The following is a 24,205-nucleotide window of genomic DNA, read 5'->3' as shown; positions in this document are numbered from 1 at the left end:
CCATGCTGACAGCGTTCCCCAACCCCTCCCCATTTTTCAACTGGTCGTTCAGTACAGCATCGTTTCCGTTCAATTGAACGTTCCAGAAAGTCAATTTTAACCCTCTTATTTAAAAAACCCAGAAGAAACTAAATCAATGGCTACAGAGGGACTTATATTTAAAAGGTAGAGTCCTAATAACTAAGGCTGAAGGTATCTCTAGACTAACATATGGTGCTCTATCTTTATATCTTGACCGTAAAATAAGCAAGGAGATAGACCAGATGCTTTTCAACTTTCTGTGGAGAAACCGTACCCATTACATTAGGAAAACTGTTGTAATGAACACTTATGAGAATGGTGGACTGAATTTTCTGGACTTTACTACTTTAAATAAGACTTAAGATCAATTAGATAAAACAATTCCTAAGAAGACCCACTTCTATCTGGAATTTTATTCCTCATCATGTCTTCTCTACTTTTGGTGGCCTTAACTTCATGTTGTTTTGCAATTATAATATTGACAACGTTCCAGTGAAACTTTCTGCTTTTCATCGGCAGGTTTTCTTGTCATTGTCCTTAATTTATAAACACAATTTTTCTCCACACAGATATTATATATGGAATAATCGGGATATATTGTATAAAAATACCTCTCTGTTTTTAGAATATTGGTTCCGAAATAATATCCTATTGGTGAGCCAACTGGTAAATGCAGAGGGTCTTTTACTCGGTTATAAAGAATTCTTATCACTTTACAAGGTCCCTGTTACACCTAAAGATTTTGCAATTGTTTTAGATGCCATTCCCTCAGGTGTTGCTCTGTTATTCAGGAACATGTCAAGATCTGACCCTCAGAGCCTACCTTCTATTGACCCTGTTGACTCATCAGTAGGGAAGATTTGTTTCTCTTTTGGTCCATTCAACAACAGAGCGATACGATCCTTGTTTCAGCAGGATGTTGTATCTATATCTTATGTCATGCCTTATTGGAATGGATTTATTGATAATATCTGTTGGAAAAAAAGTTTGGATGTTGCCACACACATACCTACTTGTTAACAAAATTAAGGAAGTTTCCTTTAAAATTATTCATAAATATTATCATGCCAACAACTATATGAAGAAGTTTAAGGAAAACATCAACTCAAATTGCTCCTTTTGTAATGACCACCCAGAAACAGTGTTGCATCTTTTTTGGCATTGTATGCATGTAAGAAAACTGTGGCAAGACATCAGTAGGTTTATAATTGAACACATTTATGAAGATTTTACACTATTGTGGAGAGATGTACTGTTTGGATTCTTTACATACAATAGAAATAAGCAGAATCATTTTTATGTAATTAATTTCATTATTCTTTTGGCCAAATTTCATATACACAAATGTAAATTTACAAACAGAAAACCACATTTTCGTACCCTACAAAAAGAAATTGAACTGTATTTTAAGACGGTTAAATGCTCTACTAACAAAAAAGCTGTTAGAATTGTAAGTATATGCATGTCCCTTAAGGTCCTTGTGTAATTGTAATGTGATATTGTACCCCCTAGCTTGATTGTCTATTGTTTGTAATCTATGTATGCTTGTGTTCCCTCATGTGCTTTATGTATTGATTTGATATTAATAAAAAAATAAAAACGTAGCGAAGCAGGCCACGTTTGTGTTGAGAAGTTGTATTCTTAGTGTCAGATTCTGTTTCAAATAGCACCAAGAACCTACACTTAACCATGAGCCTCACTGTCTGTATCGTCCAATCACAGATAAGATACAACTCATGTGATCTGTTTTAAAAATTATATATATATATATTTTTTTTAAGTAATCAAGGTATTTATTGAAACACTGGGGCTCTCTTTGCAAACATGCCTTTACGTGTCGCTAACAGGTCACGTTACTTGTAATCTGCTCTCTGATTGGGCGATACAGACCGCGCCATTGTATGGGATGAGCAGTTAGTTTGCCCCCTAATTCTGGTATGTACAGTCTTGTACCTGTACCTTTTAAAAAAAAAAGCGATTTCTAATCTTTTGAATTATTATAGTTCACCCCGGAGATTTAAACTTTTGACGATCATTTGAGAAAACCGCAAAACCCTTCAAGCCATGGCCGGGAAAGGGGCGCAGCCCTAATGCGCATTCGCGAGAGGTCTTCCGCATCTTCGGGTGTGTTCGTAAATTCACTCTGGAGTGCTGGAGGATGGTCTGGTCGTTCTTAAATTCAGAGCGTTGTCAGATTGTCCGTTCGCAAATTCAGAGGACCGCCGTTCAGAGCGCACACTGGATGCTATGGCCAAGGAGTAGGGTTGATGCGAGCGTTCTGACCTTACAACGGCAGTCAAGCACCCAAACTTACTGTCTAAAGTTGGCTAACTACTTCCAGACACAAATGAGAGAACACCACCATTTGATTCGTATTAGCAGAGCTGGTTAGGCTGTTTTCATGTGTTCTATTGGGTTGGTGACTAACTGTGCTGCTGGCAACAATTTTGCGACGTTTACTGACATCCGTTATATTCAACCGGTGTTGCGTTTTCGTTAATTAATTGGAGGAGATAACCAGTGAACTTACGAACGCACCCTTCATTTTATGGACTATGACGTTGACCATGTGATCAGGTAACCAAGATGGCGTCGGGGCAGCAGTGGGTGTTAGTGGAGATGGTACAAGCACTCTACGAGGTAATTTGTCTTTATTTAAATACTTTTTTAAATTTAAAGTTGTCGATGTATTCTGTTCAGTTACAAAAAACTGTCTCATATGTTGTTTGTGTATTAAACTATGTAAAAAGAGAGAAACGACAGAAAACTCCGGTTTTTCAGGAAGTGTGCTTCATATTGTTACCAGGTATGATTGACAGAATATTGTAGCCAATAGTCATTCGTGTCAAAGGTGCGTCGTTCGATTTGGTAGTATGAGCCAATCGTAGTGAGATAAATACGAAGGGGGCTGTGATGATTTTATAACAAAACTTTACACTACATACATTTTCCATGATCTTAATTTCGAAACACACACCAATTTATTTTTATTTCACCTGTTCCACGTCGAGGGCATATTTTGATAGTTTTTGGGTTGAGTTTGTTCCAACTTCATTCATCTTATGATTTGAGAGCTATTATCTTGACAGTTAACGTTAGCATTGCTGATCAATACCCCGTGAAATGGAGCCACATTTGGTTAGTAGACATATTGTTTGTTGAGTAAGTGATGTTATTTCCTTAACAGTAGCCCAATTATGGACGGAAGGAGCCAAAAGTGACTCTTTTATAGTCCAAGGACCGTACATGTTCTGTTTTAAAGGCGAATTGGTTCGAAGTTTTAGAAACAGAAATCCTTCTACTTCCTTCTACTTTCATGTCACATCAAAAATAATTTCACAAATGCAAAATACACTCTTACTGTGTACTGTTTTAACAGTTGCAGCGGACAGTATTTTTCAGTTTGTGGCGTCTGTCTTCCGTTTACACAGATGGCTAATTAGCACAGGTAGTCCACTCTGTCTTCCATCTGTTTTTCATAAACAAGTGCTGTAACATGAAAATATTGGCAGTGTGGGAACCCTAACCCTAAAAAGGCATGTATCAATTAAAATATTATTTCACTCATTTGAAAGAGAAGGTCCTTATGCTTCCAAAACCGGTGTTAATGTTCAAAACGTGTGTAATGGAACTCGGTCATGATCATGGGCTAACCTAACAAGTATAGGCATCTGTGCTTGTCATTTTTTGGGACATGTCAGCATGGCTCTTAGTTAAAATGGAACGACAAGTAGACCTATTGCGGGTTGAGTTCAATTTTGCAAGTAAAATTAGTTGGACCACTTTTACTTGAGTACACTTGTCAACAACTGCTTTACATGGTTTGGGAGAGGGGAAGTATCTAAGATACTGTAATGATCCTAGCGTTGGTAAGCACGATTACCGCTCCCCCATGGGAGCTAGCCAGAGCTACCGCTTTCAAGGAGCGTGCCAGCTGTTCCGGATGACTGTGTGATCACGCTCGCCGTAGCCGATGTCGGCAAGACCTTATAAACAGGTCAACATTCACAAGGCTGTGGTGCCAGACGGATTACTAGGACGTGTATTCAGAGCAGATTACCAGGGCGTGTATTCAGGGCAGATTACCAGGACGTGTATTCAGGGCAGATTACCAGGACGTGTATTCAGGGCAGATTACCAGGGCGTGTATTCAGGGCAGATTACCAGGGCGTGTATTCAGGGCCGATTACCAGGGCGTGTATTCAGGGCCGATTACCAGGGCGTGTATTCAGGGCCGATTACCAGGGCGTGTATTCAGGGCCGATTACCAGGGCGTGTATTCAGGGCCGATTACCAGGGCGTGTATTCAGGGCCGATTACCAGGGCGTGTATTCAGGGCCGATTACCAGGGCGTGTATTCAGGGCCGATTACCAGGGCAGGTTACCAGGATGTGTATTCATGTGTGGACCCACTGGCAAGTGTTCTCACTGACATTTTCAACCTCTCCCTAACCGAGTCTGTAATACCTACATGCTTCAAGCAGACCACCATAGTCCCTGTGCCCAGGAAAGAGAAGGGAACCTGCCTAAATGACTACCGCCCCGTAACACTCACCGTTAGAAATTAAGTGTTTTGAAAGGCAGGTCATGGCTCACATCAACACCAACATCCCAGAAACTATAAACCCACTCCAATTTGCATACCGCCTCAACAGATCCACAGATGATGCAATCTCAATTCCACTCCACACTGCCCTTTCCCACCTGGACAAAAGAGATGTGAGAATGCTGTTCATTGACTACAGCTCAGTGTTCAACACCATAATTTCCACAAAGCTCATCACTAAGCTAAGGACCCTGGGACTGAACACCTCGATCTGCAACTGGATCCTGGACTTCCTGATGGGCAGCCCCCAGGTGTTAAGGGTAGTCAACAACACATCTGCCATGCTGATCCTCGACACAGGGCCACTTAGGTGTGCGTGCTTAGTACCCTCCTGTACTCCTTGTTCACCCACGACTGCGTGGCCAGTCATGGCTCCAACACCATCAAGTTTGCTGACAACACAACGTTGGTAGGCCTGATCAACGACAACGATGAGACGGCCTATAAGGAGGAGGTCAGAGACCTGGCAGTGTGGTGCAAAGACAACAACCTCTCCCTCAATGTGAGCAAGACAAAGGAACTGATCGTGGACTACAGGAAAAGGAGGTCCATTACAGGCCTCCATTCTCATCGACGGGGCGGTGTCAGAGGAAGGCCCTAAAAATTGTCAAGGACTCCACCCTAGTCATAGACTGTTCTCTCTGTTACCGCGCGGCAAGCGGTACCGGCGCACCAAGTCTCGGTCCAAAAGCCTCCTTAACAGCTTCTACCCCCAAGCCATAAGACTGCTGAACAAATCAACTGGCCACCCTGACTATTTACATTGACACTGCTACTAATCACTATTTGTTATCTATGCATAGTCACTTTATCCCTACCTACATGTACAAATTACCTCGAATAACCTAAAATCCCGCAAATTTACTTGGTACCGGTACCCCCCGTATGTATATAACGTTGTTATTTTGTAAATATGTTTTTAACTCTTGAACTGAATTGTTGTTTAAGGGCTTGTAAGTAAGCATTTCACGGTAAGGTCTACCTGTCGTATTCTACGCATGTGACAAATAAGATTTGACCCATTTCTCTCCCCAGGCACCTGCCTACCATCTGGTCCTGGAGGGGATCCTCATATTGTGGATCATCAGACTACTGTTTTCAAAGACGTACAAACTACAGGAGCGTTCAGACCTCACAGAGAAGGTAGAGAAAAATGGTTTCACCCACCTGTGAGTGCATAGGACACTCTGGATGGACATTCTGCGTGCAACTGTTTCTGGCACAATGTGTTAACTCCGTAGTGTTGGTCTATAACAGGAAAAGGAGGACTTAATTGAAGAATGGCAACCAGAACCCCTTGTCCCTCCTATGTCCAAAGACCATCCTTCCCTCAATTATGACATAGTCACTGGGTAAGCTAATGATGCTTTATTGACTTGTTTTTGAAGTGCAATGAATGATCTCACAGCCTATACTATAACATCTTTCCGAGTAGGCAAATCTAGCCAATTATTGTTTGCTTTACACAGTACAGTCAAATACCTGGGTCCTGTTCAGTAGGGCTCACCGTAGAAAAAACTACAATATGTGGTCTTGTTGAACAAGTTAACGTTGTACATGGTTTCAAAACAGTTTTCTGCCTACTGAACAGTACCCTGGTCGGTCTAGCTGTCTACCTCACTTCATTCTAACATCAAGTGAACCTTGTGTTGTGTTTAGCTAATAGCAGGCATTTTCTTTTACAGCCCACCAAGCCACAAAATCATTGTAAATGGAAAAGAGTGCATTAACTTTGCTTCATTTAACTTCTTGGGTTTCCTTGACAACGAGCGAGTGAAGGTCTGTACTATTCTAAGTAGAAGCATACCTTTTTTTGTTTATTTTCTAAGATATTAGCCATTTTTGATTACATTTTGAATAACTGTTGGCACAGTACAATGCTAAAGACATGAGCAAAATACTTTCGTGGAGACGAACACTGAAACAAAAACCAATCATTCAGTAATCATGGCTTATTGCACTGGTTCTCAACCTATTTAGGTTACTGTACTCCAAATTACATTTTACTCTGCCTGCCTCGGTTCAACCGATCGGGACTATTATTCATTTGACCATTAAGTCTATGTTTTTACACGACAAATGATGAAACAGCCCGTGTTCCCATATTATTTGTCCATATGCCAAGTACCCCTATGGGCACTAGTAGCCTATGTTGACAACAAATGGTGTATCTCTTGGGCTTAACCTTATAGACATGTTGGTTGTTTAGCAACACAACTGACACATGCACAACTATGGGGCAAAACAGACAGTTGGTTTAGAATGTTGACAACATGTAAACTATATTTATTCTCCATCCCAATGTTTATTGAAAACATAAATACATTTGTACAATGAGCACTTGTCTCTCAAATACGTTGTTAAAGTTGTTGGTTCGCTAGCTAGCAAATATTTTTGCCATATTAGCATTGACATGAAATCAGTCAAAACTAGACAAGGTATCAAGAACAAGAAACTAGCTGAAACGAGTCACTAATGATTCCCCACATGGCTGTTTCTTGTCATTGTTGGTCGCTATCTGGCAACTCACACACTTCTGCCCCATTTTGAAGGGTGCGCATCGTTTTCGTGATGTAGGCTAACCCATCTATCTGTTTTTTTAGTCTTTCTGAACATACCATCGCCACTCATGCCTATAGCGGCAATGCATATTTGTAGGAGGACAAAAGCATTTCAATGAATATCAACTGCTCTATTTCCCCTCTTTCTCTGACAGCAAAAGGCCTTGACTTCTCTCAGGAGGTATGGTGTTGGTACCTGTGGTCCAAGAGGTTTCTATGGAACCTTTGGTGAGTTACTCTAAGGAAAAATCATGCTCTGAGAACCGGAATCTGCTTTTATTACGGGCTTCTAACCGCCCACCATGGGCGGCAGGGTAGCCTAGTGGTTAGAGTGTAGAGGAGGCAGGGTAGCCTAGTGGTTAGTGTAGAGGCGGCAGGGTAGCCTAGTGGTTAGAGTGTAGAGGAGGCAGGGTAGCCTAGTGGTTAGAGTGTAGAGGAGGCAGGGTAGCCTAGTGGTTAGAGTGTAGAGGAGGCAGGGAAGCCTAGTGGTTAGAGTGTAGAGGAGGCAGGGTAGCCTAGTGGTTAGAGCGTTGGACTAGTAACCGAAAGGTTGCAAGTTCGAATCCCCGAGCTGACAAGGTACAAATCTGTCGTTCTGCCCCTGAACAGGCAGTTAACCCACTGTTCCTAGGCCGTCATTGAAAATAAGAATTTGTTCTTAACTGACTTGCCTAGTAAAATAAAGGTAAAATAAAAAATGTTTTTTTAAATTGTGCTATTTTGTGGGAGTTTTTTCGCCTTGTTTTTAACTTATTTTGTCCATAAGGTTCCTGCCAACGGTCTCTTATGACCGAAAAGAGCTTCTGGATATCAGAACGGCGATTACTCACCTCGAACTGGACAAAGATTTCTTTAAGTCGTATTCAAAGGATTTACTCCAGATAAAGGACCAGGCCACACTATTTACCAATAGAGTTTTCATCTATTTTTCGTAGTTGTCTATTTACCACCACAAACCGATGCGGTCACAAAGACCGCACTCAACGACCGCACTCATACGCAAACAAGAAAATACTAATCCAGAGGTGGCGCCCCTAGTGGCCAAGGACTTTAATGCAGGGAAACTTAAATCCGTTTTACCTAATTTCTACCGGCATGTTACATGTGCAAACTCTAGACCACCTTTACTGCACACACAGAGATGCATAAAAAGCTCTCTCTCCATTTGGCAAATCTGACCATAATTCTATCCTACTGATTGCTGCCTACTAGCAAAAACTAAAGCAGGAAGTAGCAGTGACTCGCTCAATACTACTGAGCTAAAGGTTAGAGCTGCCACTTTCAAGGAGTCGGACTCTAATCTGGACGCTTATAAGAAATCCCGCTATGTCCTCAGACGAGCCATCAAACAGACAGTGTCAATAGAGGACTAAGATTGAATCCTACTACACCGTCTCCGACGCTCGTCGAATGTTGCTGGGTTTGCAAACCATTATGGACTACAAAGAGAAGCCCAGGCGTGAGCTGCCCAGTGACACAAGCCTACCAGATGAGCTAAATTACTTCTATGCACGCTTCGAGGCAAGCAACACTGAAGCAAGCATGAGAGCGCCAGCTGTTCTGGATGACTGTGTGATCACGTTCGCCGTAGCCGATGTGAGTAAGGCCTTTAAACAGGTCAACATTAACAAGGCTGCAGGGCCAGATGGATTTCCAGGATGTGTAAACCTAGCATGCACTGACCAACTGGCAAGTGTCTTCACTGGCATTTTCAACCTATCCCTGACGTGAGTCTGTACTACCAACATGTTTCAAGCAGACCACCATAGTCCCTGAGCCCAACAACACCAAGCAATCCTGCCTAAGTGACTACCGACTGGTAGCACTCCCGTCGGTAGCCATGAAGTGCTTTGAAAGGCTGGTCATGGCTCACATAAACACCATTATCCCGGAAACCCTAGACCCACTCCAATTTGCATACCACCCCAACAGATCCACAGATGACGCAAGCTCTTGCACTCAACACTGCCTTTTGCCACCTGGACAAAAATAACACCTACGTGAGAATGCTGTTCATTGTCTACAGCTCAGCGTTCAACATCATTGTGCCCTCAAAGCTCATCACTAAGCTAAGGACCCTGGGACTGAACACCTCGATCTGCAACTGGATCCTGGACTTCCTGATGGGCAGCCCCCAGGTGGTGAGGGTAGGCAACATCACCTCTGCCACGCTGAGCCCCAACATGGGGGCACCCTCAGGTGTGTTTGCTTAGGCCCTTCCTGTACTCCCTGTTCACCCATGACCGCGTAGCCAAGCACGACTCCAACACCATTAAGTTTGTCGAAGACACAACGGTGATAGGCCTGATCACCGACAGCAATGAGACTGTCTACAGGCAGGAGGTCAGAGACCTGGCAGTGTGGTGCCAGGACAACAACCTCTCCCTCAATGTGATCTAGACAAAGGAGATGATCGTGGACTACATGAAAAGGAGGGCCCAGCACACCCCCATTCTCGTCGACGGGGCTGTAGTGGAGCAGGTTGAGAGCTTCAAGTTCCTTGGTGTCCACATCACAAACAAACTATCATGGTCCAAACACACCAAGACAGTAGTGAAGAGGGCATGACAATGCCTGTCCCCCCCCCAAGAGAATGAAAAGATTTGGCATGGGTCCTTAGATGCTCAAAGTTCTACAGCTGCACCATTGAGAGCATCCTGACTGGTTGCATCACCGCAAGGAGCTACAGAGGGTAATGCTTACGGCCCAGTACATCACTGGGTTAAGCTTCCTGCCATCCAGGACCTCTGTCTGAGGAAGGCCCTAAAAATTGTCAAGGACTCCACCCTAGTCAGACTGTTCTCTCTGCTACCGCATGGCAAGCGGTACCGGAGCGCCATGTCTAGGTCCAAAAGGCTTCTTAACAGCTTCTACCCCCCAGGCCATAAGACTGCTGAACAGCTAATCAAATGGCTACCCGGACTATTTGCATATTTTTACACTGCTGCTAATCTCTGTTTAATATCTATGCATAGTCACTTTACCCCTACCTAAATGTACAGTACCAGTCAGTTTGGACACAGCTAATCATTCCAGGGTTTCTCTCTATTTTTACTATTTTCTACATTATGAAACGATGAAATAGCTATGAAATAACACATGGAATCATGTAGTAACCAAAAAAGTGATAAACAAATAAATTTTAAAAATCTTCATATTTGAGATTTTTCAAAGTAGCCACCCTTTACCTTGATGACAGCTTTGCACACTTGGCATTCTCTCAACCAGCTTCATTTCATGAGGAATGCTTTGCTTTTCGTACAGTCTTGATGGAGTTCCCACATGCTGAACACTAGTTGGCTGTTTGATGGTTCGGAATGGTGTATCGCTGCTGAATGCTGTGGTAGCCATGCTGGTTAAGTGTGCCTTGAATTCTAAATAAATCAGTGTCACCAGCAAAGCACCCCACACCACCACACCTCATCATCACACCTTCTCCATGCTTCATTGTGGTAACCTCACATGCGGAGATCATCCGTTCACCTACACTGCGTCTCAAAGACTGTTTACAATCAAAAATCTCAAATTTGGACTCATCAGACCAAAGGACAGATTTCCACTGGTCTAATGTCCATTGCTCATTTTTTGGCCCATGCAAGTCTTCTTATTGGTGTCCTTTAGTGGTGGTTTATTTGCAGCAATTTGACCATAAAGGCCTGATTCACGCAGTCTCCTCTGAACAGTTAATGTTGATGTGTCTTAATTGTACTCTGAAGTATTTATTTTTTGCTGCAATTTCTGAGGCTGGTAACTCTAATGAATTCATACTCTGCAGTAGAGGTAACTGTCTTCCTTTCCTGTGACGGTCCTCATGAGAGTCGGTTTCATAGAGCTTGATGGGTTTTGCGACTGCACTTGAAGAAACTTTCAATGTTTTTGAAATGTTTCAGGTTGATGGGACTATCATTTCTCTTTGCTTATTTGAGCTGTTCTTGCCATAATATGTACTTGGTCTTTTACCAAATAGGGCCATCTTCTATATACCACCCCTACCTTGTCATAACACAACTGATTGTCTCAAACGCGTTAAGAAGGAAAGAAATTCCACAAATAAACTTTTAACAAATTACACCTATTAATTGAATTGCATTCCAGGTGACTACCTCATGAAGCTGGTTGAGAGAATGCCAAGAGTGTGCAAAGGGTGGCTACTTTGAAGAATCTCAAATATAAAATATATTTTGAACCAGGGCCTGTAGTGACGCCTCTAGCACTGAGATGCAGTGCCTTAAACCGCTGCGCTACTTGGGAGCCCAATGATATCAATCACAAAATATGCATTAAGAAGGACCTGGATCGTATCGTTCAATGGAGAGTTCACAAGACCATGCAAAATAACAATTCCTTCACCAGGACAAAATCAACTTAACTTACTCTTGCAACGCTTTGTGGACGTGTTTGCACTTCTCCCTCAGCATGGCAAAAATGATTTAAATATAACTTTTTTTTTGGGGGGGGGGTGTACTACATGATTCCATGTAGTTTTGATGTCAACATGGAATGAGTAGGTGTGTTTTTACTGGTACTGTACATATTTCCTCATCTAACTTGTACCCCTGCACATTGACTTGGTACCAGTCCCCCCCCATATAGCCTTGTTATTTTGCTGCTCTTTTATGTTTTTACATTTTTAGTTTATTTATTAAATATTTTTCTTAACTGCATTGTTGGTTAAGGGCTTGTAAGTAAGCATTTCACTGTACCTGTTGTATTTGACTCGTGACAAATAAAATTTGGATTTGCAGCTCTGTTACCCTCTTGAATATTTCAGATCTTACAAGATGTCCTATGTGTCAACATGTACAAATGTAGACTGAAGGGTTGTCAGTCTGTACATGTACATCCATGTCGGTCTCTTTAAAACATTTTTTTATTTTATTATTGTTCCATTTGTCTCCATAACTCTGACATTTTTTGGGGGGGATCATTCCAGATGTCCACTTGGAGTTAGAGGATCGTTTGGCCAAGTTCATGAAAACAGAGGAGGCCATCATCTATTCCTATGGCTTTGCAACGATAGCTAGTGCCATACCTGCCTACTCCAAGAGAGGAGACATAGTGTTTGTGTAAGTTTCTCTCTCACACACCCACCCCCCCCCCCCATTGGTTCAACACGCCAACTAGTCCTATTTGAATTTAGTCTCCAACAAGCATTTTGGATCCATATTTATTTCAATCTTTCCAGGGATGAGGCAGCATGTTTCTCCATACAAAAGGGTCTCCAAGCCTCCCGCAGTTTCATCAAGTACTTCAAACACAACGACATGGAAGATCTGGAGAGACTGCTCAAAGAGCAGGAGATCGAGGATCAGAGGGTTCGTCCAAGCAGGCCTGCCACCATTTTGTCAACACCATCCACTTGACCAATCTCTTCATCCCGATTCTCTGCACTTTTTTTTTTCTTAAGTGTGCACTTACATACTCAGTGGGAGTATCTCAATTGCATTTTCTTGCATCCTCTCTCCCCACCTCCTTCTTAAAACCCAGGGGAGGGAACTCTGACCTCATCCATTGTGTTTTGAGAAGGAAGCTTGGAGAGGGGACTCAAGGATACAAGGAAATGCAATTGAGATTTCCTCCTGGCATGGATTTAAAAGTATAGGAATGGTGTAAGTTTTGGCTGATGGGAGTTTCCAACCTAGTTAAATTCATGATGGGAAGTGCACACTTCAGAAGAAGGGTGAAGAATTGGGATGTAAGACTCTTGAGTCTCAATAATATCTCCTTACTGATGCTTGCGCTTCTTCACTAGTCCCCACATTTACAAGCATTTGATTGGGACAAAATCTGTGTGAGGGCTGCCACCATTTGTTTCAACACCATCCAGTTGACCTGTAGGTGTGTGGAGGCCATTTGAAAGTCACACTTATCAAACCTATCTTGTTCTATTGCTGTAGAATCCTCGGAAGGCCAGAGTGACCAGGAGGTTCATCATAGTGGAAGGGCTGTATATTAACACTGCAGATGTTTGTCCCCTTCCAGACCTGGTGAGTGACCCAATACGGTTCCATTATACCCCAAGATGGTTGACTTTAAAAAAAAATTTTTTACTGTTGAGTTGAGCACACCGATTGTTGATTCCCATAGAGCTGTGTGTGTCATGTGGTACTTTGTAATGATGGTACTTGGATTCGTGGTTCATATTATACAGTATTTTGATCAAAGTATCAACTGCAGCTATATAAATGAGCTCTCGCCCTTTTTTCACTTTCAGTCTATGGGACGAGTTTCTAGCACGTTACAACAGAATATAGTGTTTGGTATGTTCCACCTTCCATCTCATATTTCTATTGGCCACCAGGTGAAGCTGAAGTACAAGTACAAGGTCCGCATCTTCCTGGAGGAGAGTATGTCGTTCGGGGTGCTGGGAGAACATGGCAGAGGGGTTACGGAACACTTTGGGGTCAACGTGAGTAGTACGCCACACAGCCATAGGATGGATTAAATCTGGTTCATGTTCAATAGACACCAAACAGAGGACAACTGACTGAAACGTGGAGGGACGACCTGGACAATTAGAAACGCTTGCTTCCATTTTCTGTTGCGAAACGTCTTTGATTGTGTGCCCTCGTGAACATGACCCTGGGTTCTGTGTGGTGGATCTCACTACCCTCCCTTTGGTTCCTATTTGTCATTTTCAGATTGACGATATTGACCTCATTAGTGCCAACATGGAGAACGCTGTGGCTTCTATTGGTGGTTTCTGCTGTGGAAGGTCGTTCGTCATAGACCATCAGGTATTGATAATGGGCTTTTACAGATTGGAGTGCAGTATTTCCCAGTCTGTCTTGGAGGCCCACTGTGTAAACTGGTTTTGCTCCCTAAACTGTCTCTTGTTTTTTCCAAACGACAAACACTTGGAGCAATTCCCATAAGCAGTTTGCACACACACACACGCACAAAGCGAACATGCTTTCAATGATCAGTTGTTTTTCTAAAAACAGCTGTATCATGTAAAGCTCTACTTTGAAAGAGGAAAACATGTCTGTTTGTATACATGTACGTGAGCTGTACACGTCTGACGTCTGCTGTACAGGGGTATGGTTTCTCTGTGTTTCCCAGGTCTGATGTGTTGTGTGTTTCTCAGCGTCTGTCTGGCCAGGGGTACTGTTTCTCTGTGTTTCCCAGGTCTGATGTGTTGTGTGTTTCTCAGCGTCTGTCAGGCCAGGGGTACTGTTTCTCTGCCTCCCTGCCCCCCATGCTGGCTGCTGCAGCCATAGAGGCCCTTAACATCATGGAGGAAGACCCAGGTAGATGAGCGAGACACACACACACACACACACACATTCACTCGCAACAAAGATTCTTCCAAACACACACACCATATCTTACACTTAGAACAATTATTTGCCCCCTGATATTCATGTCAATCACCAATTTTGATTATTAAATTCCAATCAAATGTCTCCAGACTTCCTTTGACTATTCCTGATTGAATTGGCAGCACTTCAGTGAAACACCATGTGATCAATTTGAGTTTCTGATCCACAACCTGGACAGCTTTTCCTCTCCTCCAATAAGGAGGATTCTAGGAATGGCAGTGCAATTTCTAAGTGTGTATGTCCAGTGAAAGTTATTTTCAGTGTTTGTGTTATTAGGTGTGATTGGTGCTTGAACAGTTCATTTGTGTGTGTGTGTGTGTGTGTGTGTGTGTGTGTGAATGCTAAGTATGTTTACGTGCGTGTGTGCACTCACGCGTGTCTCACAGCGTGAGCCGAGGTCGAGTGCACTTAGCACTGCCGAGCAGACCCCAGTCTCACTCCCTGTTGAAAATGTGCCAGCCACACACTGGCCAAGGTAAACTAATTACTGTACGCCAGCTGGAACTTGGCTCGTCTGGTGCTTCAATCTGAGAATGAAAAATACTGAACCTTTTCCCTTCTCTTGTGTTGTAGAAATTTTTACCATCCTGAGGGAGAAGTGCAAACACGTCCACAAAGCGTTGCAAGAGTAAGTTAAGTTGATTTTTGTCCTGGGAAAGGAATTGTTATGTTGCATGGTCTTGTGAACTTTCCATTGAACGATAAGATCCAGGCCGCCTTAATGCATATTTTGTGATTGATATCATTGGGGCTCCCGAGTGGCGCAGCGTCTAAGGCACTGCCATCTCAGTGCTAGAGGCGTCACTACAGACCCTGGTTCATTTCTAGGCTGTAGCACAACCGGCCATGATTGGGAGTCCCATAGGGCGGTGCACAATTGGAGTCAGAAGTTTACATACACTTAGGTTGGAGTCATTAAAACTTGTTTTTCAACCACTCCACAAATGACTTGTTAACAAATTATAGTTTTGGCAAATCTGTTAGGACATCTACTTTGTATATGACACAAGTCATTGTTCCAACAATTGTTTACAGACAGATTATTTCACTGTACCACAATTCCAGTGGGTCAGAAGTTTACATACACTAAGTTGACTGTGCCTTTAAACAGCTTGGAAAATTCCAGGAAATTGTCATGGCTTTAGAAGCTTCTGATAGGCAAAATAAAATAATTTGACTAAATAGGAGGTGTATCTGTGGATGTATTTCAAGGCCTACCTTCAAGCCCCTTTGCTTAACATCATGAGAAAATCAAGAGATCAGCCAAGACTTCAGAAAGTCTGAAGTTTACATACACCTTTGCAAAATACATTTAAACTCAGTTTTTCACAATTCCTGACATTTAATCCGAGTAAAAATGCCCCATCTCAGGTCAGTTAGGATCATCACTTTATTTTAAGATTGTGAAATGTCAGAATAATAGTAGAGTGATTTATTTCTTTCATCACATTCCCAGTGGGTCAGAAGTTTACATACACTTAATTAGTATTTGGTAGCATTGCCTTTTAAATTGTTTAACTTGGGTCAAACATTTTGGGTAGCCTTCCACAAGCTTCCCACAATAAGTTGGGTGAATTTTGGCCCATTCCTCCTGACAGAGCTGGTGTAACTTAGTCAGGTTTGTAGGCCTCCTTGCTCGCACACGCTTTTTCAGTTCTGCCCACAAATGTTCTATAGGTTGAGGTCAGGGCGTTGTGATGGTCACTCCAATACTTTGACTTTGTTGTCCTTAATCCATTTTGCCACAACTTTGGAAGTATGCTTGGGGTCATTGTCCATTTGGAAGACCCATTTGCAACCAAGCTTTAACTTCCTGACTGATGTCTTGAGATGTTGCTTCAATATATGCACATCATTTTTCCCCATGATGCCATCTATTTTGTGAAGTCCATCAGTCCCTCCTGCAGCAAAGCACCCCCACAACATGATGCTGCCAACCCCGTGCTTCACGGCTGGGATGGTGTTCTTCGGCTTGCAAGTCTCCCCCTTTTCCCTCTAAACATAACGATGGTCATTATGGCCAAACAGTTCTATTTTTGTTTCATCAGACCAGAGGACATTTCTCCAAAAAGTATGATCTTTGTCCCCATGTGCAGTTGCAAACTGTAATCTGGCTTTTTTATGGCGGTTTTAGAGCTGAGCACTGAGTTTGAAAGTTGGCCTTGAAATACATCCACAAGTGCACCTCCAATTGACTCAAATGATGTCAATTAGCCTATCAGAAGCTTCTTAAGCCATGATATAATTTTCTGGAAATTTCCAAGCTGTTTAAAGGCACAGTCAACTTAGTGTATGTAAACTTCTGACCCACTGGAATTGTGATACAGTGAATTAATCTGTCTGTAAACAATTGTTGAAAAATGTACATGTCATGCACAAAGTAGATGTCCTAACCGACTTGCCAAAACTATAGTTTGTTAACAAGAAATTTGAGGAGTGGTTGAAAAACGAGTTTTAATGACTCCAACTTAAGTGTATGTAAACTTCCAACCTCAACTGTATGTCCTAGCAGTCAGGTTGTTCCCATTATATTAACACTGGTCCTTGCGGGGGAAAAAGAGTGAAAACCAATCATGTTCTGTTATAAGCTCCACCCTGCACAGCCAGAAGAGGACTGGCCACCCCTCAGAGCCTGGTTCCTCTCTAGGTTTCTTCCTAGGTTCCTGCCTTTCTAGGGAGTTTTTCCTATCCACCATGCTTCTGCATTGCTTGTTGCAGTTTGGGGTTTTAGGCTGAGTTTCTGTACAGCACTTTGTGACATTGGGTGATGTAAAAAAAAAAAATGGCTTTATAAATAAATTTGATTGAAATGAAACCCAACTCTAGAAAACAGTGAATATAGGCAGGGCATGGGAGTAGTTAAAACGAGACGCAGACATTTTCAGTTATTTATTACACCTTTTAACAATGAGATCTCCACACGCCATTGCACTGCTCTCACACAACCTTCCCCTTTTACCTTCTTCGCTCAACCTCGGTGCGGGACCCTGGGGTTATCCATATGTGTTTTTACACATGTTGAAATCCTATACACCAAACCATAACAGCAGTCGCTCTGTTTTCCATGGATTCTCCCTGTGACTGTTCCATGGTGTCTGCTTAGCGTCTCTTCCTCTCGTCTGGCAATAGGATATCTCTTAGGAGACCACCTCCTAGTTTTGAGGCTCACATGTCTCTCTTTATCCAGATCCCCCCCCCCCCCCTCCAACTGCTTATATTGGCTGTCTCTATACCATAGCTAGGCTATACATCACAAAATCAGTCTTGTTCCATAGGGATGTAGTAAGTATTTCATACCTGACACAATGTGCTGGGAAGTTAACAAAGGGGTCAATATGATTGGAACATCGGAACATTTCCATACAGGTTTTACCCCAGTGTTTTACCCAAAAGGCCCAGGATTTACCCCAGTGTTTTACCCAAAAGGCCCAGGATTTACCCCAGTGTTTTACCCAAAAGGCTCAGGATTTACCCCAGTGTTTCACCCAAAAGGCCCAGGATTTACCCCAGTGTTTTACCCAAAAGGCCCAGGATTTACCCCAGTGTTTTACCCAAAAGGCCCAGGATTTACCCCAGTGTTTCACCCAAAAGGCCCAGGATTTACCCCAGTGTTTTACCCAAAAGGCCCAGGTTTTACCCCAGTGTTTTACCCAAAAGGCCCAGGATTTACCCCAGTGTTTTACCCAAAAGGCCCAGGTTTTACCCCAGTGTTTTACCCAAAAGGCCCAGGTTTTACCCCAGTGTTTTACCCAAAAGGCTCAGGATTTACCCCAGTGTTTCACCCAAAAGGCCCAGGATTTACCCCAGTGTTTTACCCAAAAGGCTCAGGAATTACCCCAGTGTTTTACCCAAAAGGCCCAGGATCTACCCCAGTGTTTTACCCAAAAGGCTCAGACTCCTCTGTTTCCATCTACGTGGGCTGGCACCCATGTCTCACTGGGCCATGGCTCCGGCAGACCTGCTCTCACTTAGAGACAAAGCCAGGCCACTGGTACTTTTCAGCTGTCATTTACATAACAAGGGTTAAATGCGGACTTTGACAACTTCTCACAAAGCAACTGTCTTGATGCAGATGTTGTTGATTCTGCTCTTCACAAGTCCTCATTGTCAGCCCTAGATATGTAAACCCCATGTCCCTAGTATAACATCAGGGTGGAACACTGGTGTTACTGTGGAAAAGCAGCACTAGAAGAACCTCCTTTCCTTGTAAATAGCTTCCCAGAGCTGAAAACTGCAGCAACTCTAAAAGGGAAGCATGTTCAGAGTTATGACCACAGGGTTGCTAAGAATTCTTCTGTTCCAAGAAGTCTGTAGGGAGAAAGCACTTCATATTCAATATGCGTAAGACATTGGGAATTTCGGTGTTTGGTTTCTCAAGGGTTTGAAGAAGTAGTAGGCCTTTCAAAGTTGTAATACTTATCTGGTTTTAGATTTTTTTAACTTTTTTTTTTTATGTATGATTTGGTGAATAAGTATTTTCAAATAGACTCTTATTCTGCTGTGAAATCTGTATTTACACTATTCTTATGTAGATGTCATCTCTGTATTGCAGGAGTCCTGGGGTGAAGGTAATAGGGGAAGTTTATGCCCCTGCCCTTCACCTACAGCTAGAGAGAAGCTCTGGATCCAGAGACACTGACGTGAGGATGCTTCGCAGCATTGTAGATTACGTAAGACATATACATTTGTATGACATATTTTAGAACACTAGGTCTCAATGATAAACATGGGCTTTTACTATGTTGATTTTTTTAAATTTTATTTTTTCAATTTAAAATGGTTTGCCTTGATTCGGCAGGGTAGCCTAGTGGTTAGAGCGTTGGACTAGTAACCGGAAGGTTGCAAGTTCAAACCCCCGAGCTGACAAGGTACAAATCTGTCGTTCTGCCCCTGAACAGACAGTTAACCCACTGTTCCCAGGCCGTCATTGAAAATAATGTGTTCTTAACTGACTTGCCTGGTTAAATAAAGGTAAAATTAAATTCTTGAGTGTTGCTCATAGGTGAGTGTTTTTACTTTACATTACATATGGAGGAACTACTATAGAGATGGATAGCATGAGTTTATTTTTGACAAGTGGCCTTGGTTTTCCCCGAGAGCTGTTTGTGTAGGTTTTGTTTGATGGTTTTAACTGTTCTTCATTGACCAGTGTTTGGAGAGACAGATCGCACTCACCCTAGCTCGGTACTTGGATAAAGAGGAGCGGTTTCTCCCTCCGCCTTCGTAAGTTCATTAATATATATTAACATAAAGGTTATGTATGCAGTTTTTGTTGTAAATGAGTAGAATATCTATTGGAAGTTATAGCATTGAAAGATGACATTTGCCATGACGGTCCCACTGTCTGCAGGATCCGGGTAGTGGTCACCATCGAGCAGACTGAAGAGGACATTGAGAAAGCTGCATCCTGTATCAGAGAGGCAGCTCTGGCTATCCTCAAATGATTCCTGACCAACCAGACCTGAAGTTCTCCGTTCTCAGTTTGCCGACATTCCCAGGATTCACCTCCAGGCTTCGCAGAGCATCAATCGACAGCGATGTTGGAAAGGCCCATCAAGGCATAGCCGGGTGCGTTCATCCACAAACTCGAGAAGAAGACTCAAGGTGGACAACACTTTCTGGAAGGAGCGTTGTTGATTTTTAAATCAGATTATCCTTCTCACAGCTACTTATTTATGTTTGACCTCTCATTTTGCTGACGGTTCTCGTTCACCTTCTCACATATAAATGAATGTAAAATCTGGGCCTCGTCCCCCAACCGTCATTCAGGTCACTATCTGTTTGAATGAAGGTTGAAAGTCTTAACTAATAAACAATAAATATTTGTAACCAAAGAGCTGATTCATTTTGTAAGTGAAGTTACTTTAAAATGATTTTATATACATACTGTATTATGAAACCGTTTCTTTGTTTTTGTTTGTTTATATACTGACACAAACCATATGGTGTATTTTCTGTCTTTTGCCTAAATGTTAGATTGTATTCCCAAAAGAGTTTCACATTATCACAGTGCGTTGTATGAAATGCACCTATTTTAGGTTTTTTTTGTGTCTTGTATACTAATTCATATTTGATTCTAAGCGGTCACTGATTTTAAGACTTGCAAGATTGGTAAGATGTGAAAAAGAAACAATTGCCCCACTTGGCATCATGGTTTGGTCAGCCTGCATTGGCACCCTGGCGGTATTTATCATTTGGGGATTTATTTTTATGTTAGGCTCTTTGAACGTATTAACATTTTGTTCTGTTACTGATCATTAAGTAACTTGCCTCCAGTGTTTTTACGTGTTTTTAAATGATTTGAAGTTTGATTTGAACAGTTAATTCAATTTCTTCATTAGATCACACAAGTGATTTGCATACAAATTTCACTTAATGTAATTTGAGAGTTTTAACACATGCCAACTTGAATATAAATACATTTGCACTGTGATGCACATCAATCTCATTTTCATGTTGAAGCCTATTGTTGAGTGACACAATGACACTCCTGCAAGACACACTAGTGTCACTTTTTTGTAACAAAGACATACTCACTGGTTCAATTATACAACATCCAATATGCAGTATATTATGTGCCTTTGTGTTGCTAAATGTGCTATCAATTTGATTGCCTATTAATCAAATAAATGGGAAAATGGTAACGTATCTTTTTTTTGGGGGGGGGGGGGGGGTGGTCGTCAAACGGGTGGGGCTGGAGCAATGTCACCACTCATATTTATGTATCATCCATGGACAGGACATCCATGATATCTAAATTATAGTTTTAACCATGTTGAGGCTGTATAGTGTTTGTTTACGTTTGTAAACATTGGAGTAAAACAAGTTTATATTTTGGGTTCTGATGGAAGACAACTGTTGAACTTAAGTACATGAGGATTTATACTCTATATTCTTCAAGAATCAATGGGTATATCATTAATATAAAAGTCCCAAAATGTATGTAGCAATCGCATATTTCGGCTTTAAGGGTTAGTAAAATGTAAGAATCATTAATAAGTTCCTTATTGTAGGTATCGACCAATGCGCAAATGATCCACAGAGCAGACCTCTGAGACAATGATGCAAATCAAGGTCTTGAACGTATCACATAATTCGCCCCTAGATGGCGCTTCTCTCACAACACAAAGCGCCCCAAAGTTGCTTCACTCCTTGGGGGAGAGTTCCATGCTACGTCATGTGTGAAGAAAGCTGTCGTTTTTAACTAGGATACTTCAGGCAACAGTTAAGGAAGGAATAGCGACTCTCGACGGTCTCCCTCTGAATGCACTGGATGAAATTCGCCGTTATTTTTTCAGAACAACTAGCTACTATAAACAGGAGTTTCGTTTATTGCACACCGTAGTTTTTATCCCATTGAGTGCTACTTACTACTTCAATTTTTTCCCCAGACGAATTCAATCTCCCAAGATAATAATTGAAATACCTGTAGTGCATATCGGATGAGACTTTCCTAGGTCAAGTTTCATAAAACTGCATGAGCACTTTGTGGAACCATGGCATGGATAAAGAGTGGTGTTTTGATCAAGCTCTTCAAAAGCTTCCTTATTGCTGTTGTGTTGGCTCCAAGTTTGAGATCCGCAGGTAAGTGCTCCTTGGAATTCGCAGTTATTTATAACTTCGTGTTATACTCTACTCTGGCACGTTTTATGTCAGTGAGTAATCTCAATTACTTTAATTTGCGTAGTTAAATTTTTTTTAAATAAGAAATGTCATCCGTTTCTAAAGTTTGAGCAAGCGTTTACAGTAGGATAGCACAGTTTCACATACATAAATACGTTATTCTTATTCTGTGTTGCATCGCAGGGATAGGTTCTGAAAGTGTATATTGGAATACTTCAGTGGTTTCTTTTTCCTATGATTCCTGTCAGACCTTTTCTTGTCTGTGGGACGTTTGGATTTGGTTCAACAAGCACGTCCATTGTTGTTGGGGCGGGATACATTCAGGTTGTGATGATCAGACCTCGGTCATTTTAAATCACCCCCTAGAAGTTCCTTGTGGAACAGGAGAGTGTGTTTTCCTCGTCCTAATTAGGCCCATTTATTCAAGGAATAGAATAGAGTGGTGCACTGTATTGGACAAGTTCAAAATGTAGCCATCTTTGTCATGTTTTTGATGTGTGTGATCTGAAATGTGGTTGATCTACAGACCGAACTGAAGAGGCTGTTTAGTGCCATGACACTAGATGTGTCCATCCTATGATATTCAGTATCCATCTCCTATAAAACCACAGATTACTCGGCAGAGGCCACGGTTGGTGAAGGTGTTTATCAGATGCCTATTTGAAAGGGATCTCTTGTCTTTGTCAGTCTCCCTAATTCATTTAGACCCTGGTGGGGGGTTGACAGATGTTGGGATTTCCTGTTTTCAGTTTGGGTCCCCAGGTCCTGCCATTTGGTATCAGGTCAAAGGGGGGTAGGACAGAGATTTAGGATCATGTAGGCCTACCTTGTGTCTCCAGGTCCCCTCAAAGGACCTTCCAATAACATATACAATCACGTAATTGACTACCTTAGTAGAATTACAGTGGTTCATGATTGGGGGAAAAGACTACAGGCCTATATGATTGAAAGGAAAAAATGGTATAAGTTTATGGAACTCCTATGGAATTGCTTTCAATTGCAGAGGATTTTTTTAATGACAAAATCAAGCTAAAGGATTTGCTCTTTTCACCTGGTGGTGGTTAGTTTGTTTTTACACATTCTGTCATTTATAGGCTACTGGTCACGCAGGCTTCTTTTTTACTGGCTGGCGCAACAGTCTCTCATCCAGGGGTTTGGGTATAAATAGAATAAAAGTGCCTGTTGATGGGGCCAGGCGCAGCTTGGCCTGGCCTGGGGAGGTATGTGAAGGGGGTGAGAGGGGGCAGGAGGTATCCACAGAAGGCTCACCTCTTCTGCTCCTTACTCAAGTCCCATCAAAAGGTGTTGGGGGATATTCAAACTGGCCCATTGACATGCTAATAGTTTCACTTGCTAATAACCGGCCCTTGAACTTACAGGCCTATTGTCTTTATCATCGAACAAAGGAGCATTTCTCCTCTAAAGAGTAGTTGATTTTTAGAATGTGAGCGTTGAGGCTGTCTTTTAGTCTTGAGTTGATGTCTGTCCTCTTTAACTGGAATGATTATGCACACATTGTCTTTTAAATGTGCCCTTTGTATGACTTTTCTTGAGAAAACATTGTTTACATTAAAGGCTTTATGGGTTTTATTTATTTAACCTTTATTTAACTTGGCAAGTCAGTTAAGAACAAATTCATATTTACAATGACGGCCTACACCAGCCAAACATTGGCAAAGCTGGGCCAATTGTGCGCCTTCCTATGGGACTCCCAATCACGGCCGGTTGTGATACAGCCTGGATTTGAACCAGGGTGCCGAGTGACGCCTCTAGCACTGAGTTGCAGTGCCTTTAACCACTGCTCCACTCTTTGTATGGGTGTCCTCCTTGTATGTTCAAGCCATGGCAATATCCAGGTATGCCTGACTTCTAAAACAACTGTGTTCATACATCTGATTTTTTTTTTTCATCACAAGCAAAACCATAACATACATTTTCCAGTGTTTCTCCCTGCAGTGCCCAACCCTAATGCAGTTTAAAACTTGCAATAGTAACAGCAGGTCAAAATGATTGATGTCTGGCCCCTTTTTCGGTGTAGAGTAAACAGACCATGCTTGGCGTTGCAACGAGGT

The 24,205-nt window shown here is 42.1% G+C and overlaps 2 protein-coding genes across 3 annotated transcripts in view; both read left to right on the top strand.

The window, feature by feature from the left end:
- The first annotated feature begins 2,552 nt into the window (after positions 1-2,552).
- Positions 2,553-21,154, top strand: sptlc1 (serine palmitoyltransferase, long chain base subunit 1). The gene is made up of 15 exons (XM_064943557.1): positions 2,553-2,661; positions 5,663-5,770; positions 5,885-5,979; positions 6,313-6,406; positions 7,344-7,416; positions 12,122-12,254; positions 12,374-12,503; positions 13,086-13,175; positions 13,490-13,597; positions 13,830-13,925; positions 14,342-14,438; positions 15,084-15,138; positions 19,063-19,180; positions 19,660-19,733; positions 19,861-21,154. The coding sequence occupies exons 1-15, from the start codon at positions 2,608-2,610 to the stop codon at positions 19,952-19,954; spliced, it is 1,419 nt and encodes a 472-aa protein (XP_064799629.1). The 5' UTR covers positions 2,553-2,607; the 3' UTR covers positions 19,955-21,154.
- A 524-nt stretch (positions 21,155-21,678) lies between these two features.
- Positions 21,679-24,205, top strand: part of ror2 (receptor tyrosine kinase-like orphan receptor 2) — a 140,076-nt gene continuing 137,549 nt past the window's right edge. For both annotated transcript variants that reach the window (XM_064943556.1, XM_064943555.1), the window contains exon 1: positions 21,679-22,094. In XM_064943556.1, the coding sequence (XP_064799628.1) occupies positions 22,007-22,094 (88 nt within the window). In that variant the 5' untranslated portion in view covers positions 21,679-22,006. The remainder of the gene's footprint in view (positions 22,095-24,205) is intronic.

This window comes from Oncorhynchus masou, chromosome 28 (genome assembly GCF_036934945.1).
Source record: "Oncorhynchus masou masou isolate Uvic2021 chromosome 28, UVic_Omas_1.1, whole genome shotgun sequence".
In the NCBI taxonomy this organism is placed as follows: domain Eukaryota; kingdom Metazoa; phylum Chordata; class Actinopteri; order Salmoniformes; family Salmonidae; genus Oncorhynchus; species Oncorhynchus masou.
This window is presented reverse-complemented; position numbering and strand designations above follow the sequence as displayed.